This window comes from Mauremys mutica, chromosome 12 (assembly GCF_020497125.1).
Source record: "Mauremys mutica isolate MM-2020 ecotype Southern chromosome 12, ASM2049712v1, whole genome shotgun sequence".
Classification (NCBI taxonomy): domain Eukaryota; kingdom Metazoa; phylum Chordata; order Testudines; family Geoemydidae; genus Mauremys; species Mauremys mutica.
In genome coordinates this window covers 61229277-61245007 of record NC_059083.1, presented here as the reverse complement: position 1 = coordinate 61245007, position 15731 = coordinate 61229277, and the positions used below count along the sequence as shown (strand labels likewise).

The window sequence follows — 15731 nt, the reverse complement described above, 5'->3', positions numbered from 1 at the left end:
TCTCGCTTGCCTGTGGGGAAATAAAACTATTTTGATAAGTCCAACTTCAAAAAGTACCCAGAGCAAAGTTGGATTTAGAGATTTTCTTCTGAGCTCTTCCCCAGCCCTCTTCACATTGGGATCAAACTCAGCAAAGCATCTACAGGCCACTTTGGATTTGGATGCAATAATCAATCTTCATTTTGCACAGGAATGTAATGTTTGGTCCCTCCTGGATTCCGATGATGATTTAATAAGCTATAATTTAATTAAAATGCTATCCACTCGGAACGAATATGAAAGGAGATTAACAGGAACAAAAATTAATGTAACATTTAAAATTCATCTTCCCCCCTGGGGGAGGGGGAGTTTCTAATGCTTTAATAAATAGATCAAAAGTTTATAATCTAGCCACAGCCACCTTAGAGATTGTGTCTGCGTTTCCACAGCTAATAAAAGCTTACACGGCACGTAATGTCGCACTTTCTGTTTCACAAGCCAGGGGAGTAGATGTGGGTGGAAGTCACCTCCCTAGGTAACCCATTCCAGTGCTTTACCACCCTCCTAGTCAAATAGTTTTTCCTAATATCCAACCTAGACCTCCCCCGCTGCAACTTGAGACCATTGCTCCTTGTTCTGTCATCTGCCACCACTGAGAACAGCCTAGCTCCATCCTCTTTGGAACCCCCCTCAGGTAGTTGAAGGCTGCTATCAAATCCCCCCTCACTCTTCTCTTCTGCAGACTAAATGAGCCCAGTTCCCTCAGCCTCTCCTCATAAGTCATGTGCTCCAGCCCCCTAATCATTTTCGTTGCCCTCTGCTGGACTCTCTTCAACGTATCCACATCCTTTCTGTAGTAGGGGCTCAAAACTGGACGCAATACTCCAGATGTGGCCTCCCCAGTGCCGAATAGAGGGGAATAATCACTTTCCTTGATCTGCTGACAATGCTCCTACTAATGCAGCCCAATATGCCATTAGCCTTCTTGGGAACAAGGGCACACTGTTGACTCATATCCAGCTTCTCGTCCATTGTAATCCCCAGGTCCTTTTCTGCCATTTGTAAGCATTGAATTTCAGGTTAAACCCCTGTAATTCTCAGAGCAAAACTCAGCCAGAATTGCCCAGTGTCATCTGATTTCACACTGTGGCTGCAAAGACTGCCCCTCTCTACACCATAAATTAAGGCACCAGGCGATTTCCCCCTGGTTTCAGCTCCCACCGCATCTTACCGTGTGGAGCTGCAAAGGGGCTCTGGCTATTAACTCCTTGTTCCTTCAGCTTGTAAATTCCTTGACTCAATGAACACGTACTTATCTGGCTGCACACAGAGGTGCACTCAACCTGTTCTCCGCTGGCTGCACATAGAAGTGCATTGGACCTGTTCTCCCTCCATCGTGCCATGCTCATTTGCTGGCCTTTTCCACTCCCTTTGCACCACCAGAAATGACAACATCAGGTGGCAGCAAATCAGGCCCCCTGAAATTTTCTATTGCACATGCTCAGTGTGCAATTTTCAACCTAGCCCCATCTTTGTTAAATCGAGCCTGACTGTTGTGATTTCCAACCGTGCAAGGGCCCTGGTGTTCAGGACAGCCGCGGGTGCTGGGTTTCACACTGCAAACCTCAGCGGCCGGAACTGAAACCCTGTGCCAAGAAGTGTGGTTGCAATTCTTTTTTCTAAATGAGAAAATGACATCTCCCATTCCCAGCTCCCACTTGCCCAGAGCGTAGACATGGCCGAGGGACTTTGCCCAAATGATGAAAATTTCAGCCCCCACAGAAAGCTCTTGGGCTGTGAAAACAGGTTTAGAAACTGGTGTGCAGGGTCGGGGGAGAAAGGGCTAATGGCACCTGCTCTTCTGTTGTTTTATCTATTGCATGCACATTGGCAGAGTACGCTCTGAGAGCCGCATGGCCACATTTGTAATGGTGAGAGCAATTACCCATTGGAACAATTTACCAAGGGTCAGGGTGGAGCCTCCATCCCTGACCATTTTTCACTCAGTAGATGCTTTTAAGCTCTGCTCTGGGAATTATTTGGGGCAGTCCCATGGCCCTTGTGACACAGGGGGTCAGACTAGATGGATCACGATGGTCCCTTCTGGCCTTGGAATCCATGAATCTCTACCTGTGTAAGTCTAGAGAAATTCTCCTGCTACCAATGGGTTCCTCCGGATTTACACCAATGTAAGAGCAGAATCTGGCCTGGTGAGTCAAATTCCTCCCTAGTGATGCGTTGGAGAGGAGAGTTGGGATCGCAATGCAGGAGATTCGTTAGAAGGGGGTTGGGAACGCTTCTCTCCAGGCAGATTTTCTTTCCCTTCAGCATGCTGGGAGCTGCTGGTGGGCACTGCTCCTGAGCCGCTAACCCAGGCAGTTCCCTGATGTGAGCAGGTCCCACCCTCTCCCCGTCCTGTCTGGCACCGACACACCCAAAGCAGGGGAATGGACTGACCTGCACCTGAGCCTCACTCCTCATCAGGTAGCGCATCTTGCTGAGGATACACTGCTGGAGCTGCTCCCACGAGATGGCTCTGTCTTCTCTCATCAGCAGCGGGGGGCCAAACCTGGAAAGCCACAGACAGCGAGTTGGAGACAGTGCTTGAAAAGGAATCACTGGCCAATCCGGGCAGGAGCCATTTCCTTAATGGGCACCACCCCTCGCTGAGCCTCTCAGGCATCTCTGGCCATCCCCTCTCCTGTTCAGGGGTGAAAGCCCACGGTGTGCTAGGATACATCCTAGGGGCTCTAGCTGGTGTGGGAGAAGGGAGCCCCAAAGCACACAGCCATGCAGAGAGGAAGCACTGCCTAGCAGTCAGAGCACAGCATCGGGTACCCGGAATTACTGCCTCCATTTGTCAGAGGGATAAATGCAGACAGAGCGACAGCAGGCACACAAGGCATCAATGGAAGATCCCGGAATGGAACCCAGGAGTCCGGGCGCCTGTTATTTTGCTCCAACCATTAGACTACACTACCTTCTGAAAACCACCCATTACTTGGTGATCGCTGCAACATTGAAAACAAGGTGGCACAAATATGAGCGCAGTGCAGCAGCCGAGAGGAGGCGAGCCCCAGGATGAGGCTGGAGTGGGTAGGAAGTGGATCACTTGGCCATGGCTGCTGGGACAGCAGGGCTCACACTTATGCTGGGCCCGTCTGGGTGAAGTCCAGGTGCTTCCCACTCAATTGCGCTCCATAAAGCGTGGCGCATGACAAGCCATTTCCCAGCCGATAATGTTTTACTAGCAGCTTCGAGCACACAGAGAATGGTATTTAATGGGATTTGTGAGGTGAAATGCGAATTCATTACCAGCCGATGGCGGCCCGCCAGCCAGCGGTCTGTGTCAGAGCTCCTAGCGGGGCACACTGAGCCGCTCCCCCCCTCGGCCCGAGAACCAGCTTGAAAGGAAAAGAAATATGGTCTGGGCTTAGCGTCGCCGGGGGCCGAATGGCCCAGCGTGGCCACAAGACTCAGCACAGGGATTCTGGGAACAGCACCACCTTCTTGTTCCCCTCCCTGGAGCTCTGCCTCATCCAGAGGAGGCAATTAGTGCAGCAGAATGCCTGCTTTCTCCGGGCTTAACGATAGCCCAGCTGCTGGGCCAAGCAACAGAAAGAAAATCACTTCCAACAAGCCCCAGCTTCTGCTTCATTGCCCACTTGTTCCGGCGCCTGCCTTTCCGGAGATGCTGAGCAGGCTCGGCCGGGTGCAGGAAGGGGGAGGCAGAGGCATGTTCCAAACCGGGCCACTGTGTTCTCCATCGAGCGGGGAACCAACTGATGGATCCAAACCCCTGCACTCGGCCTGGCCCCAGGGACTGAAACGCCGTGTTCACAGACCACACCCAGCATGGGGTGGGTGCAACGTCACAGCGTGAATCAATGGAGGAGTCTGTGCGTGCAGGAGAGACCTCTGAAAGTCAGGGGTGTTGCTAACGTCTGGAGGGCCGGCAGTCCCTAACAGGAGGGTACCAGGGTAGGATCCCGGCTGCTGGAGACGGGAAGGGCCAGGAGACCATTCTCGGCTAGGCCATGTTTTTGTTGCTGGGCCATTTTTGGTGCTAAGAAATCTTTTCTGGTCACGTTCACAGCCAGCACAGGAGGGGAGGCATTGAGGGGACAGGCGCTATGGCCCCCGCCCCCACCGCATCACTGACTGACCCGCTGAATAGCTGAGCTCCTAGCTTGGATTTTGGACAATGTTGCTTCTCACCTGCCTGCCAGACTCAGGATGAGCAAAGAGAGGTGGGTCAGACAGGAGCTGAGGAGAACCTGGCCCAGGGCTCAAACCCAACCTTGCCTGAGGCCCCATTAACCAGTTCAGCTCTTGCTTATGCCCACACTCCTCCAGGTTTTCCATTTCCAGGTGCAACCTGGAGCAGAAGCACTGAGACTGTTCTTGTGGGAGCTACCGGCTCTGGCAATCCAGCGAGCCCCTTTGCAAGTATCTTGACTCAGTGATGAGCAAATAGCTGCCTGTTGCCAGAATGTCTCTGAGTTTCCATTAAGGGGAAAGCAAATGAAGAGAGGACAGAGCCCATTAGAGAGCATGGCGTGTATCTCCTCTGGCATGCTCTGCACCCAGCTGTACTCAAAATGGCTGCCTGTCTCAGCAGAGTCCTTGGGGAATAATTCAAGGTACAGTCCACAGGAGTCACAACAGTTACAAGGCTCTGCTTCCTGCGCTGTTCCCAGGGAACTCCCAGATCAGACAAGCAGGCGTGCTTTCAGGGGCTTCTCCAAACTGTGGAGATTCGCTCAGTGTTACAGGAGGACGTGTGGAGGGGCTGATACTGCCAGAGCCACACAAAACCCATGCTTCTGTTTGTGTCTCTGGACAGACACATCCCAGGAGCTGTATATACCATACCTGCCTCTGTCTCTCCATCACTCCTCTGCACATGCCTGGCCCTGCATGTCAACCACCTCCTGGAACAGCCAGGGACACGCATCGAAAACACTCGTTCTAACTGACAAGACTCACTATTGTCTCTTTATTGACACTCACCCTATGTATCTAACACACAAGAAAGGGCCCAGAATAGATCCAAACAACACAGATATGGTGTTGAGCTGTAGACTTTGGATCCAGGGGTTTGGTTCAACCCCTTCTAAGGGCAGGGGTCAGTCACAAATTGTGGACTGACCCCTGAACTCTCCTAAAACATGGGTGGTTGTGAGTCAGGCTAAGTTCTCTGAGAAGGCAGCATAGCCACGTGGGTAGAATGCAAGAGTCTTGGGTCCCATTCCCAGCAATGACTTACTGCATGATCATGTGCAAATCACGCCCCAGTCTGTGCCTCAGTTTCCCCATCCATAAAATGGGTACAGCGATACTTACTCTCCTATGTACGGCACTTACAGATGTGAGGGCTAAACAAGAGCTAGGCATGGTTATTAAATGACACTCATCCAGCCCAGACAAATCCCAATTCTGAAGCATTCTTCGATCGTTTACACAGACGCCACCATTTCAGATGTCAAGATAAACAACTAACTAAAGCTTGTCAGCAAATCCAGGCTGCACCCAAAAAGACAGCCCACAATGCAGGAGCAGCAAGGAGAAACCAGACGCGTGCCGCCAATACCCTCTGCCCTTTATCCTGACACATGGGCCGAGGGAGTGCCTCACAACAGACACTGCGCACGAGAGGAGACACACCCGACGCTGGGATAAAGTCCCAGCTGGGTGCAGAGTCAGCGAAAAGGACTGAGCAAAACCAGAGTCCCAGAAAGTTGAGAGCAAGAGCGAGAGAAGGAATAACCCAGCCAGGGAAGAAACAAATTCCTGGACCCCCGCGGATTCATACATCCCCTGGCTCCTGTTCTGCCCTGCCAGGAGCTGGCTCCTGCCCAAGAAAGCCAGCTGGGGGCACCAGGATTATCCCCAGGGTGAGTTGGGCCCAGCTGGTGCATGAAACAGAGAAGAGATCCAAGGAAGGACAACCCAGCCCTCCCCCCGACACGCACACATGCAGCGCCCCCATCAGCTCCTCCCGGGGGTGATCTGTGACAGGACAGCACCGAGAGCACACGGCTAGGGCTGTACTTTCCGTGGTTCACCGCACACGCCTGCCATAGCTGCTGGGAAGGCCACAGCTTGGGGCAGGTGTGGTCAGCGCATCACGTCTGTGAACCCAGCCAGCATGTGCAGAGCAGCATGCGGCTCCCAGCTCCGCGGGGGCTGTGTAGGGGCTGCCAGAGGCAGAGGCACGGGAGCTATTACACTGAGCCTCCTCGGCTGTACGGCTCCAGCTGCCGCAATGCTCACCGGCCTTGCTGCTGGCACGGCCCCAGCTAGCCAGGGGCCATGCTGACCTACCATACAGCCCTCTGGGACACAGAGGAAAAGCACTGGGGAAGCACCGGGCTCACCCCGTCCCTGCCAGCGGGGAGGTTAACTCTCAGGACTGGGCAGGTGAGGCCCGGGCTGCCGCCCAGCTCTGCCACAGGCCGCTTGTGGGACCTTGTGCACGTGGCCCCAGCCCTCCCTGACTCGGTTTCCTTCCCTTCGCGGCGAGCTGGCCGCCCTCCCGCCGGTGCGAGGCTTGGGGCCCGCGGGGACGCTCCGCTGAAGGGGCTGGCCCAGTGCTGCCGATGGCATTAACATCCCCGACCCACAGCTGCCGACAATGGGGGGAAAGATCCCCAGTGAGACATGGGCTGCTGCCTGTCTGCCCTCTGAGTGCCCTGCTGCGCTCCCGTGCCCTCTGCCCCATCCTGGTTCTGGGCCGTTCCAGGGAGCGATGCCCCATGCGACAGACAATGTGACATCATCTCAGAGATGTGGAGGCGGGGGGGGGGGGCTGTGACTTTTCCTCCAGCCCTCCCCACCCACGGCCCGGGCAGGGAGAGAGTGAGATGCCCTGTGGCTGGCACGGCCCTCCGAGAGCTCAGATGGGTGCTCAGTGATAGTTCTGTCCCCGGGAGAGTGGGAGGGGGCTGCGGCTCCCCTCCTCCGAGCTGACTTTGGACGGAGGATCGAGAGGCCAGGCAGGGTCCTGAACCGGCAGCATCTGTGAGCGTCCCTGCCTCTGTGCGTGGAGAGGGGAGAACAGAGCCTCGGCATGGCTGGACCCGGAACAGGGAGCAGAGGGATTGGACAAGGTACTCGGTAAATGGCTTTGTGTTGTTGGGAGAGGAGAGGCTGGGACGAAGTGGCTGGCACAGAGCCCCCTCACGGCCAGATAGCGTATTGCAGCAGCTCTGCCTCAGTTTCCCCACTCTCTTCTTTGGCGATCAGAGTGAGCTGGCCCTCCACCCCCTCCCGGGCCTGAATCCTTCACTCAAAGTCCAACAGAAAATAGCAAAAAAGTCTTCAGCCCCCTTCCTCGCAGATGAGTCCCAGCTGCAATGACTGGCAATGCTGACCCCCATTCCCGGTCTGCAGCCCCACCACCCAGGGCCCGTCCCCTTACCCAGGGCCTCAGGCAGGCTGCGGCTCCTGTCCTGAGCCAGGCTCGTTGTCCTGCGCAGGCAGCCTGTCTGCTCTGCTTCCCCTGCCTGTAAGTGCTGGGAGCCCAGCCCAGCCATGGGGGCTACGCGGGGCAATGGCTTAAGTGCAAGAAGGGGGTGGAGCAGCTAGGACAAAGGTAAGTGAGCTCATTGGCACAAGATTCCCAGGTCAGTTCTGCAGACCCGAGAGGTTCGATCAAGCACCTACCATTTCTGGTGCTTCTTTAATAAGAATAATACCACCACCAGCAGCAGCAGCAGCCAGCTCTTACATAGTGATTGTCATCAGCAGCTCTCAAAGGAGGCCAGGAGCATTGTTCCCATATTACAAAAGGGGGAACTGAGGCACAGAGTGGTGACGTGACTTACCCAAGGCCACCCAGCAGGCCAGTGGCAGAGCCAGGAACAGATCCCAGGTCTCCTGAGCCCCAGGACAGTGCTCTAACCACTAGACAAGCGCTTCAGAGACTCGGCCATGGCTTGCCTGCTCCATCCCAAGCAGACAGGTGCCATGAGGCACCCAGTGTGGTACCACAATGGATCCTGGAGAAGCCGGCAGGAGCTTCTCCATGTGGATTTGGGCAAGTGCACATTGAACCATAATGAATGTGCAATTGCACCCTCCAGTTTGCACTCCCGGCTGCACAATGTGTGCACCAAACTGCATGATATGCACATTCCCTGGCATATAATGGAGGCAAAGCGACATACCTGGCAGCCTGCTGCCCCGTCCCTGCTGTATTACAGAGGAGAAGCAGCACTCTCCCGCCTCCGCCATGGTGCAAGAACTCCGAGGACATGGCCCCGGCATGGGGCAGTCGCTGGCCTTCAGGATCGGAGGAGTTGGGGGAAGATGGAAGGCTGAGGGGGCAGCCTGTAGAGGAGAAATACAAGAGCAAGAGGGCAGAGAATGAATCCCCAAGTCAGGGCTCTGACATCGCACGCTGCAGGGGGCATGTATGAAAGCACTGATCAGGGGACAGTTAGCAACTTGTTACCCCAAAGAGTGTGGGGCAGTGAACTCCTGGCAGGCCGGTGATGATGGAAGGCCAATGACATGCCGTCTCAGGCAGGCCGCATGACTCAGGAGCCCTCCGGTGGCTCCTCCTCCCCCTGCCAAGACTGCAAGCTTGGGAGATCCGGGCCCCCGGCCTGGCTGTGCGCTGGGCTCCCCTTCTCCTCACCAGTCTGTGAGGCATGGGCACCCCCAGGGGCATTGGTGACCATCTTAGGGCCTGTACATCTCCTCCTGCCCTGACGGGTAAATCCCACTGAATAAGACTGCTTTCCTGCACTATCGCGGGCAGGAGGAATCAGAAAGAGTCCCGGGCTGAGCACTGATCCATTTGCAGGGTGTGCGGCTGGTGAGGAGAAGGGCATGGCCCTGCCCACGGAGCACCTGCCATCTCCCGACCTTCTTACAATCAGGGCTGGGCAATTAAGCAGAGCCCCTCAGTCTCTGTACGGTTGGGAGACAGCAGGAGGTGCTCCGTGCAGCTGGGCTGCCACGTGCCCCAGCTCCCAGAGCTGAACGCTCCGTCTCCTCTGACGCTTTCCGATGTCAGGACTCTCGGTTAGCTTGGAGAGGTAATTAATCACTGCCAGGCTTGTCTGGCCGCACACCGCATCACCCAGAATTACACTGGCGGAGGCTGCGGAACCAGATTTCCTGCCGGCCTGTGGTTTCAAACCACCCCCCCACACACACCCACACACCCACAACAGCCTGGCACCTGAAGCATGAGGCTAGCTCCGGTTCTGCCATCTGATCAGTGCTGGTGGAGTTTTAGCCACACAGAATTTGTCTCCTTCCCAGGCTCTTTGCTGTTCTTTCCCCCTTCTCCCTGCAGAGCCACTAGACTGCCCCTCCCCACAAACTAGAAACCACGGTGGGGACTGACTGTGGCAGGGGTGGTCAGTGGTTTAGCTGCGTGGTTCGCCCACCCCCCCTTTTGCACTTGTCATGCAGCAGGCAATCAGCTCTCCTCTGGTGGGCACAGAGCACAAGGACTTTGGGGGCTGGCGGGGTGCGGGAGAGCAGGGACAGGCACAAGAACCCAGCTAACCCATCCTGGGTGTCACCCGAATGCCAACCCCCCCGAACCACATGCCACAGGACGACACTCGGCCGAGCGATGCCAGGCAGAATGAAGACGAGCCCTGGGCACACACAACCCTGGCAGAGAACAGGAGACCGGATGCCACCTGCTCCCCCGCCCCACACACTCTGATACCGTCATGCCCCTGGCACCTCCCCCAAAGGCCAGATGCACTGGTGCAAACCTTCCTGGGTTGCTGCTTTCTCCAGGCTCCACCTTTTATCCCCTCCCTGCTCCATTCTGCCCTTGAGTGCCAGCTCCCCTGCCAATCCCACCGACGGGTCCCTGCCCTGCCGCTGCCCCCGCCAGCCCAGCCGAGCGATTCCTTCTGCACCCGCTCAGGAGAATCCAGCCGCTTCAGCCAGGTCCTTTGTGCAGCTCTGTCCCCGTCCCTGACGCGCCACACAGCACAGCAGACCGAAGCAGAGCCAGGCCTGGGCTGAGGGGTACTGGCAAAGTGAGAGGGGCCAGGCGTGCTCCACTCCCTAACCAGGGTCCTGGCAGCCCCACATTGGGGAAGGCCCCTGGTGGCATGGACTCATTTCTGAAGGGACGATGACATGACACGTTCTGGGCTGTCAGAAATCTCTGCAGTGTAGAGAGGTATTGGCTGGGCAGGAGGGGAGCCCAGGACTGAAGGCAGGAGGGGGTGCATTGGGGTCAGGATTTGTGGGCGCAGGCAGTGCTGGGAGTTAGGGAGCCCAGAGCTGGAACAGCAGGAGGGCTGCGGGTCGGGAGCAAGGGGAATCGGCAGAGCTGTCAGGTAAATGGTCCAGCATGTGTGTTGCACTCTTGGGTTTCTCTAGCCACCATCAACCGACTTGTCCTTCCCAATCACCCTGCCAATCACAAACCCCACAGTGCTCGCGCCCTGCCTGCCTCCCCCTCCCCCAGCTCCCAAACATCACTCAGGATAATGTGTCTCTGCACCACGTGTAAAACAAACTCATCGGGGAGACGCTCCGACACATTTAACACCCAGCGCAACGTTTCCATTTCCACAGAGCTGGCCGGTCTATCTGGTGCCCTTCCGGTCCTGGTACTGGGGGCTTTGCAGAGGCCAAGGCAGCCTCGTTTGCTCCCCGGTTGCTGATGCTGGGGAATGCCAGGATCACACAGCGGCCAGAGCCCAGTTCTCAGCATCATGGCTTGATGCATAAATTCTGGACATTCAATATTTATGGATATCAATTGAGAGCCAGGAGAAGCTGCTGCTGCCTTGGGGAAATCCATGCCAAGCCTTGTACTTTGAAATGCCATGTACTGACCCGTGCTCCGGCACTGTCGGGCCGTCGGAATCGTGCAGAACACTGAGCCGTTGCGCCAAAGCTCAGTTAATTCAGCGAGGCCCCCTGGCGGGAGTGAGGGGCACGGCAGAGCTGTGTGAGGGGAGCCCAGGGCTGGGATAGCCACAGGGCCTGCGGGGCGGGAGTGCGGGGCACGGCAGAGCTGTGTGAGGGGAGCCCAGGGATGGGACAGCCGCAGGACCTGCGGGGCGGGAGGTGGGGCACGGCAGAGCTGTGTGAGGGGAGCCCAGTACTGGGACAGCCGCAGGGCCTGCGGGGCGGGAGTGTGGGACACGGCAGAGCTGTGTGAGGGGATCCCAGGACTGGGACAGCCACAGGGCCTGCGGGGCGGGAGTGCGGGGCACGGCAGAGCTGTGTGAGGGGAGCCCAGGGGCCTGCGGGGCGGGAGTGCGGGGCACGGCAGAGCTGTGTGAGGGGAGCCCAGGGCCTGCGGGGCGGGAGTGCGGGGCACGGCAGAGCTGTGTGAGGGGAGCCCAGGACTGGGATAGCCACAGGGCCTGCGGGGGCTCTCTTCCCTGCCCACAATAGTTGGAGATCAGTCATGGGAGCAGAATAAAGTCAAAAGAGCTTAAAAACAAGAAGTGGGACTTGGATTCCACTTTCGAAGAGCCCAGCCTGGCATGCTGCCCTACGTCTCCTGGGTTCCTTGTGCTCCCATCTGCCCGTGTCCACCCGGTGTCTCTTTTCTCAAACTCAGATTGTCAGCTGCTTGGGGCTGTTCTGTTTGTACAGCGCCTGGCGCCAGGGGGGACTGGCCTGTGACTGGGGCTGCCAGGAATGACCACAGCAAATAATCTTCCTCCTGCTACCTCCAGCTTTGCAATGTCTGTCCCGCCCCCTCGCTTGCAGCTCGGCGGATGCCAGAGGCACACTGCAGTGGATATCGGTCCTCCCAGGGGAGGCAGGCCTGGGGGAGGTGGAGGAAGGTCAGAGGTGCCTGCAGGCCCACTAGAGGGCATTGTGCCAGTGGGTACGTTGGCAGGAAATGGGCCTGGTACAGCTCATGGGCCTGGTACAGCGGGGGGGCAGCAGGAGGAAAGAGAGGAGCTGGGGGTAGGGGATCTGCTATGGGGAGCTCACCGGCTCCTGCAGGCTGGCTAAGGGGGAGGCTTGGTCCTATCCAAAACCTCTCCCGTCACTAGCTGCTCCATGCACTTGTCCCACAGCTGCCAGGGGATGTGCCCCACGGCTGCCAGGGGATGTACCCCACGGCTGCCAGGGGATGTACCCCACGGCTGCCAGGGGATGTGCCCCAGGGCTGCCAGGGGATGTGCCCCAGGGCTGCCTTCCCCCAGCCGGGCGCCTCACTGCCAGGAGCTTGGTGCGCGGGATGATGAATGCAGCTGGCCGGGAAGGGAAAGCTGGGATGCGGGAGAGAAGTCTTATTTCTCAGCAGAATCATGCTGCGATGGCCAGGTTATAGATCTTCATAACAGGCCGGAACAGTGATGGAGTCTCACTGCCCCTACCGCCGCTCGTCCTGCAGCTATTTTCGGTGGCGGGCTCGGCCGTGCGCCACCTGGGAGGGATGTGATGGATGGCCACAGCCTTCAATTGAGTCGTAAGCCTAGGTAAGAGCCCGTCAAAGGAACAGATGGTCTCAGCTCCCACTTCCCAGCACCAGCCACGGCCATTCCTCCTCACAGCGGCCTGGCCCACCCAAGGGCTATTTCTGACCAGCGCTGCCCTGGGATGAAAGGGAGGGGAAACCAGGCACCAGTCCCCGGACCGTGCCCAGCTGCAGCGAGTGCTGGGAGGACTCAGACCCCCAGAGGCCCAGCTACTGAGGGAGCTGCCTGACTGGGCCAAACTGCAAATGGAAGGGGGCAAACAGGTGTGCCTGGGAAGTGCCCCAGCCGCTGGCAGAGCAAAGAACCACCCACAGCTCCCGCCTGCCACCAACTGGCAGGGGCACCAAGTCCCTCTCTAGCGTGCTGGGGACGGCACGGCCGGCTGGCAGGTTCAGCATGTCCGAGACCTGCGCAGGAGAAGAGCAGACCCTCAGTGAGAGGGGCCGTAGCAGGGCCGGGTGCTGCTGATGCCTGCCCACTCACTGCCCCACCCCCAGGTCAATGGGGGGCAGGCTGTGGCCATGGCTTCGCTCTCTGGTCCAGGGGAGAAGTTGCGTCATTCTGCACTGGGACAGGAGGGAGAGTAGCTGGGGGAACGTCCCGGCCTGGGGAGGGGCCATATCAGGACTGCCCCTGAGCCTTCAGCACCAGGTGGTGTCTCCCCACCACAGATAAGCGGCACTGCCAGGGGGACGTGTCCTGCTGTCGCACTGTGGGGCGCAGACTGGACTCCATGCTGCCTTGCGCTGCCTGAGAGCCTGGGGAGAGGAACAAGCCGCCTTCCCCACAGCCTTGGCTTGGGCAGAGCCCAGCTTCTCCTGCGTCCCCACGCTATTCGCCTGTTGTCACTCCTCGGACAGGCCCAGTAAGCCTGCCAGAGAGGCACCTCAGGAGATCTGGGTTCTAATTCCTGACTCTGCCTCGGGCTACCTTGGGCATGTCCCCTGGGCCTCAGTTCCCTGTCTGTGAAACGGGGCTCTGGTATCCCCCCGCTCCTGCCTCACGGGAGGCAACGGATCCCCGTTGGCAGCTCTATAAATGTACACAGGTGCCCCGATAGCACAGTGAGGGGCCTCTGGAAAAGGCTAGCAGCAAAGATGAAGCCCTGAAGCTGTCCTGGACCTGTGGCCTGGTGCCTTCTGCTGCACAGGGCTGAGCTCCCTAGCAAGGGAAGGGCACGATTGCTCATCATGTCTCGGACCTCGCCAGCATGCCGCTCGAAGATAATCGGCTCAGCGGTTTATGCTGCACGGCATGAAAGGCTGCAAGGCCACATCCCCTCGGCCGCCTTGTTCACCGGCCCCAGGGTGTGTCATCCTCGGCCAGAGAAGGAGCTCTGGTATTTTTACACTCCTCGGCGTTAGCTCCAGGAGGGCGCTGTCCCTTCTCAGCCCAGGCCTGGTGCCAGAGATGCCGCACCCTGCTGCAGCTGCTCATGTGCCGCATACGGTTCTGAAACACGCCTGGCCCTTTCCTGGGGAACCTAAAAACACAGCTCCCCAGGGGGCTGCCGGGGAAGGAGGAATTAGACCAACAAGCTCCATTAGGCTAGATCTATTATTGATGGGGCTGCTGCAGGAATTGCTTTGTTCAGGCCTTTGCTTGAGGCAAGTACTCAGGGAACATTCCCTAGGACAGCAACTTCCACTTGTATTAGGAGCTTTCTGTTTGGACTCAGGCTCAGCCCAGGCCCGAGGTGGGGACCTCAATGCACCGGGCCTGGGGTGCAGGAACCTCCCATGCCTGGGGATGGAGCCTGGAGAAGCAATCAGGAGTCTGGCTGCCACCGGTCCCCCGGGAGTCTGGAAAACCAAACATGTTCCCTGCAGAGATTTCTGGGTAGCACCACGAGCTGCTCCTTTCTTGAGAGTTTTGGATCATGCGTTTCCAGGCACACGCCGGACATGCAGAGGGACAGTGAAAGTGAAACAGAATTGGGGAGGGGGGGGGGGAGAGGAAGTGTTTCCTGAACTTCAAACGATCAAATTTCATTTGATGCCACAGTTGGGTTGGTTCTTATTTCATAGGCCCCAGTATGCCCATGGCTCACGCCGAGTGGCAGCACAGCTCATTCCGGCACCAAGCAGCCACATTAGCCCAGGTAGCAGCTGCCCAGGTGGCAGCTAATCAGAACGTGTCCGCACGAGGAGACGTTCCACACGCCCTGCCCAGATGCCATGTGTACTTAGGCAAACATTTACTGAACACCAGCTGGCGTCTAATTAAGTCACCGTTAACGGGAGTCCCGGGGTCCCATTACCAGCACAAGCCTTGCCAATGAGCGTGACATTAGGATGCTGTATGTGATGCTTTCCTTTGAAACTCCCATTAGTGTTGGCTGGAGGGGTGAAACTGGGTCAGGAACAGTGTAATGGGCAGTGGCCTCCACCCCCAGGATTCCCCTGAAGCTGGCGCTGTGCTGGAGGGATACTGCTTTACCTCTGGGCATCGTGAAGATAGCTCTGTGGCAGGGGGCCCCAGGATTTCTCTGCAGCTCTCAGGGGAACGGCTGTAATACAGGGATTCTGTGCTAAGCCACACAACTCTGCATCCCAAACCTTCCTCCAGACAGCAAGCAAGGAGCCCTCTGCCTGCCAGGGGTGCCAGGTCTCAGCACCGTCTCTCCCTGCCTTCTGAGAGCTGTCTCCGTGCATCCCATAGACAGAGGCTCCCCCAGAGTCTGCCACACTGCATGTTGCACCCCTGGCCCTGTGGCCCGTCCTAACCAAGGAAGGGCAAATCCCGCAAGGGCCGAGCTGACCGTCCACCCACAGCTAGAGCCGAACCTCTCTCCGGGTTTGAAAATGTTCACTTCGCTTTTGGTTTCACTTTCACGGCTTCCTTTGCACTTCCCGGAGCTGAGGGACCTAAGCCCCAGCTGAGCAGGATGCCACCTGGAAATCCCACGAGGAAGCCAACTGCAGAGCAACGAGGGCTTGATACTTCCCAGGAGGTCGGAGAAGTCTCCAAAGCCCAGAACTCCCTGAGATTCCCCCTGGAACCATCACCAAGACTTGTCAGTCGGGCCTTCTGAAGAGCTGCTGTTAGGGAACATTAGGGGCCCAGTTCTCTTCTCAGTCTCCGAGCAGACTGACGAGGCACAGACGCGGCTCTGAGCCAACAGGCGGGTCCTGTTGCATTGACACCCGGGGAGGGGCGGGCACCTCTCTTGGAGCAGCATTAAGCAGGCTGCTGCCTCTACAGCTCCGTAGGCAATCTGGGCACGCCGCTCGGTCGCTCCGGTTTTTCTCCCCACCCCCACGCCCTCCGGCCCAGCTGGGCACCTCCACCCGGGAGAGGTGGGTTCACCGGGCT

General features: G+C 57.6%; 1 protein-coding gene across 2 annotated transcripts in view; it reads right to left on the bottom strand.

Annotated features, from left to right (window-relative positions):
* The window catches only part of LOC123347064 (ubiquitin carboxyl-terminal hydrolase 43-like), a 157671-nt gene that overhangs the window by 38335 nt on the left and 103605 nt on the right, over positions 1-15731 (bottom strand). For both annotated transcript variants that reach the window (XM_044984509.1, XM_044984510.1), the window contains exons 7-8: positions 8151-8313; positions 2437-2548 (exon numbers count right to left, since the gene is read on the bottom strand). In XM_044984509.1, coding sequence (XP_044840444.1) covers positions 2437-2548; positions 8151-8313 — 275 coding nt within the window. The remainder of the gene's footprint in view (positions 1-2436; positions 2549-8150; positions 8314-15731) is intronic.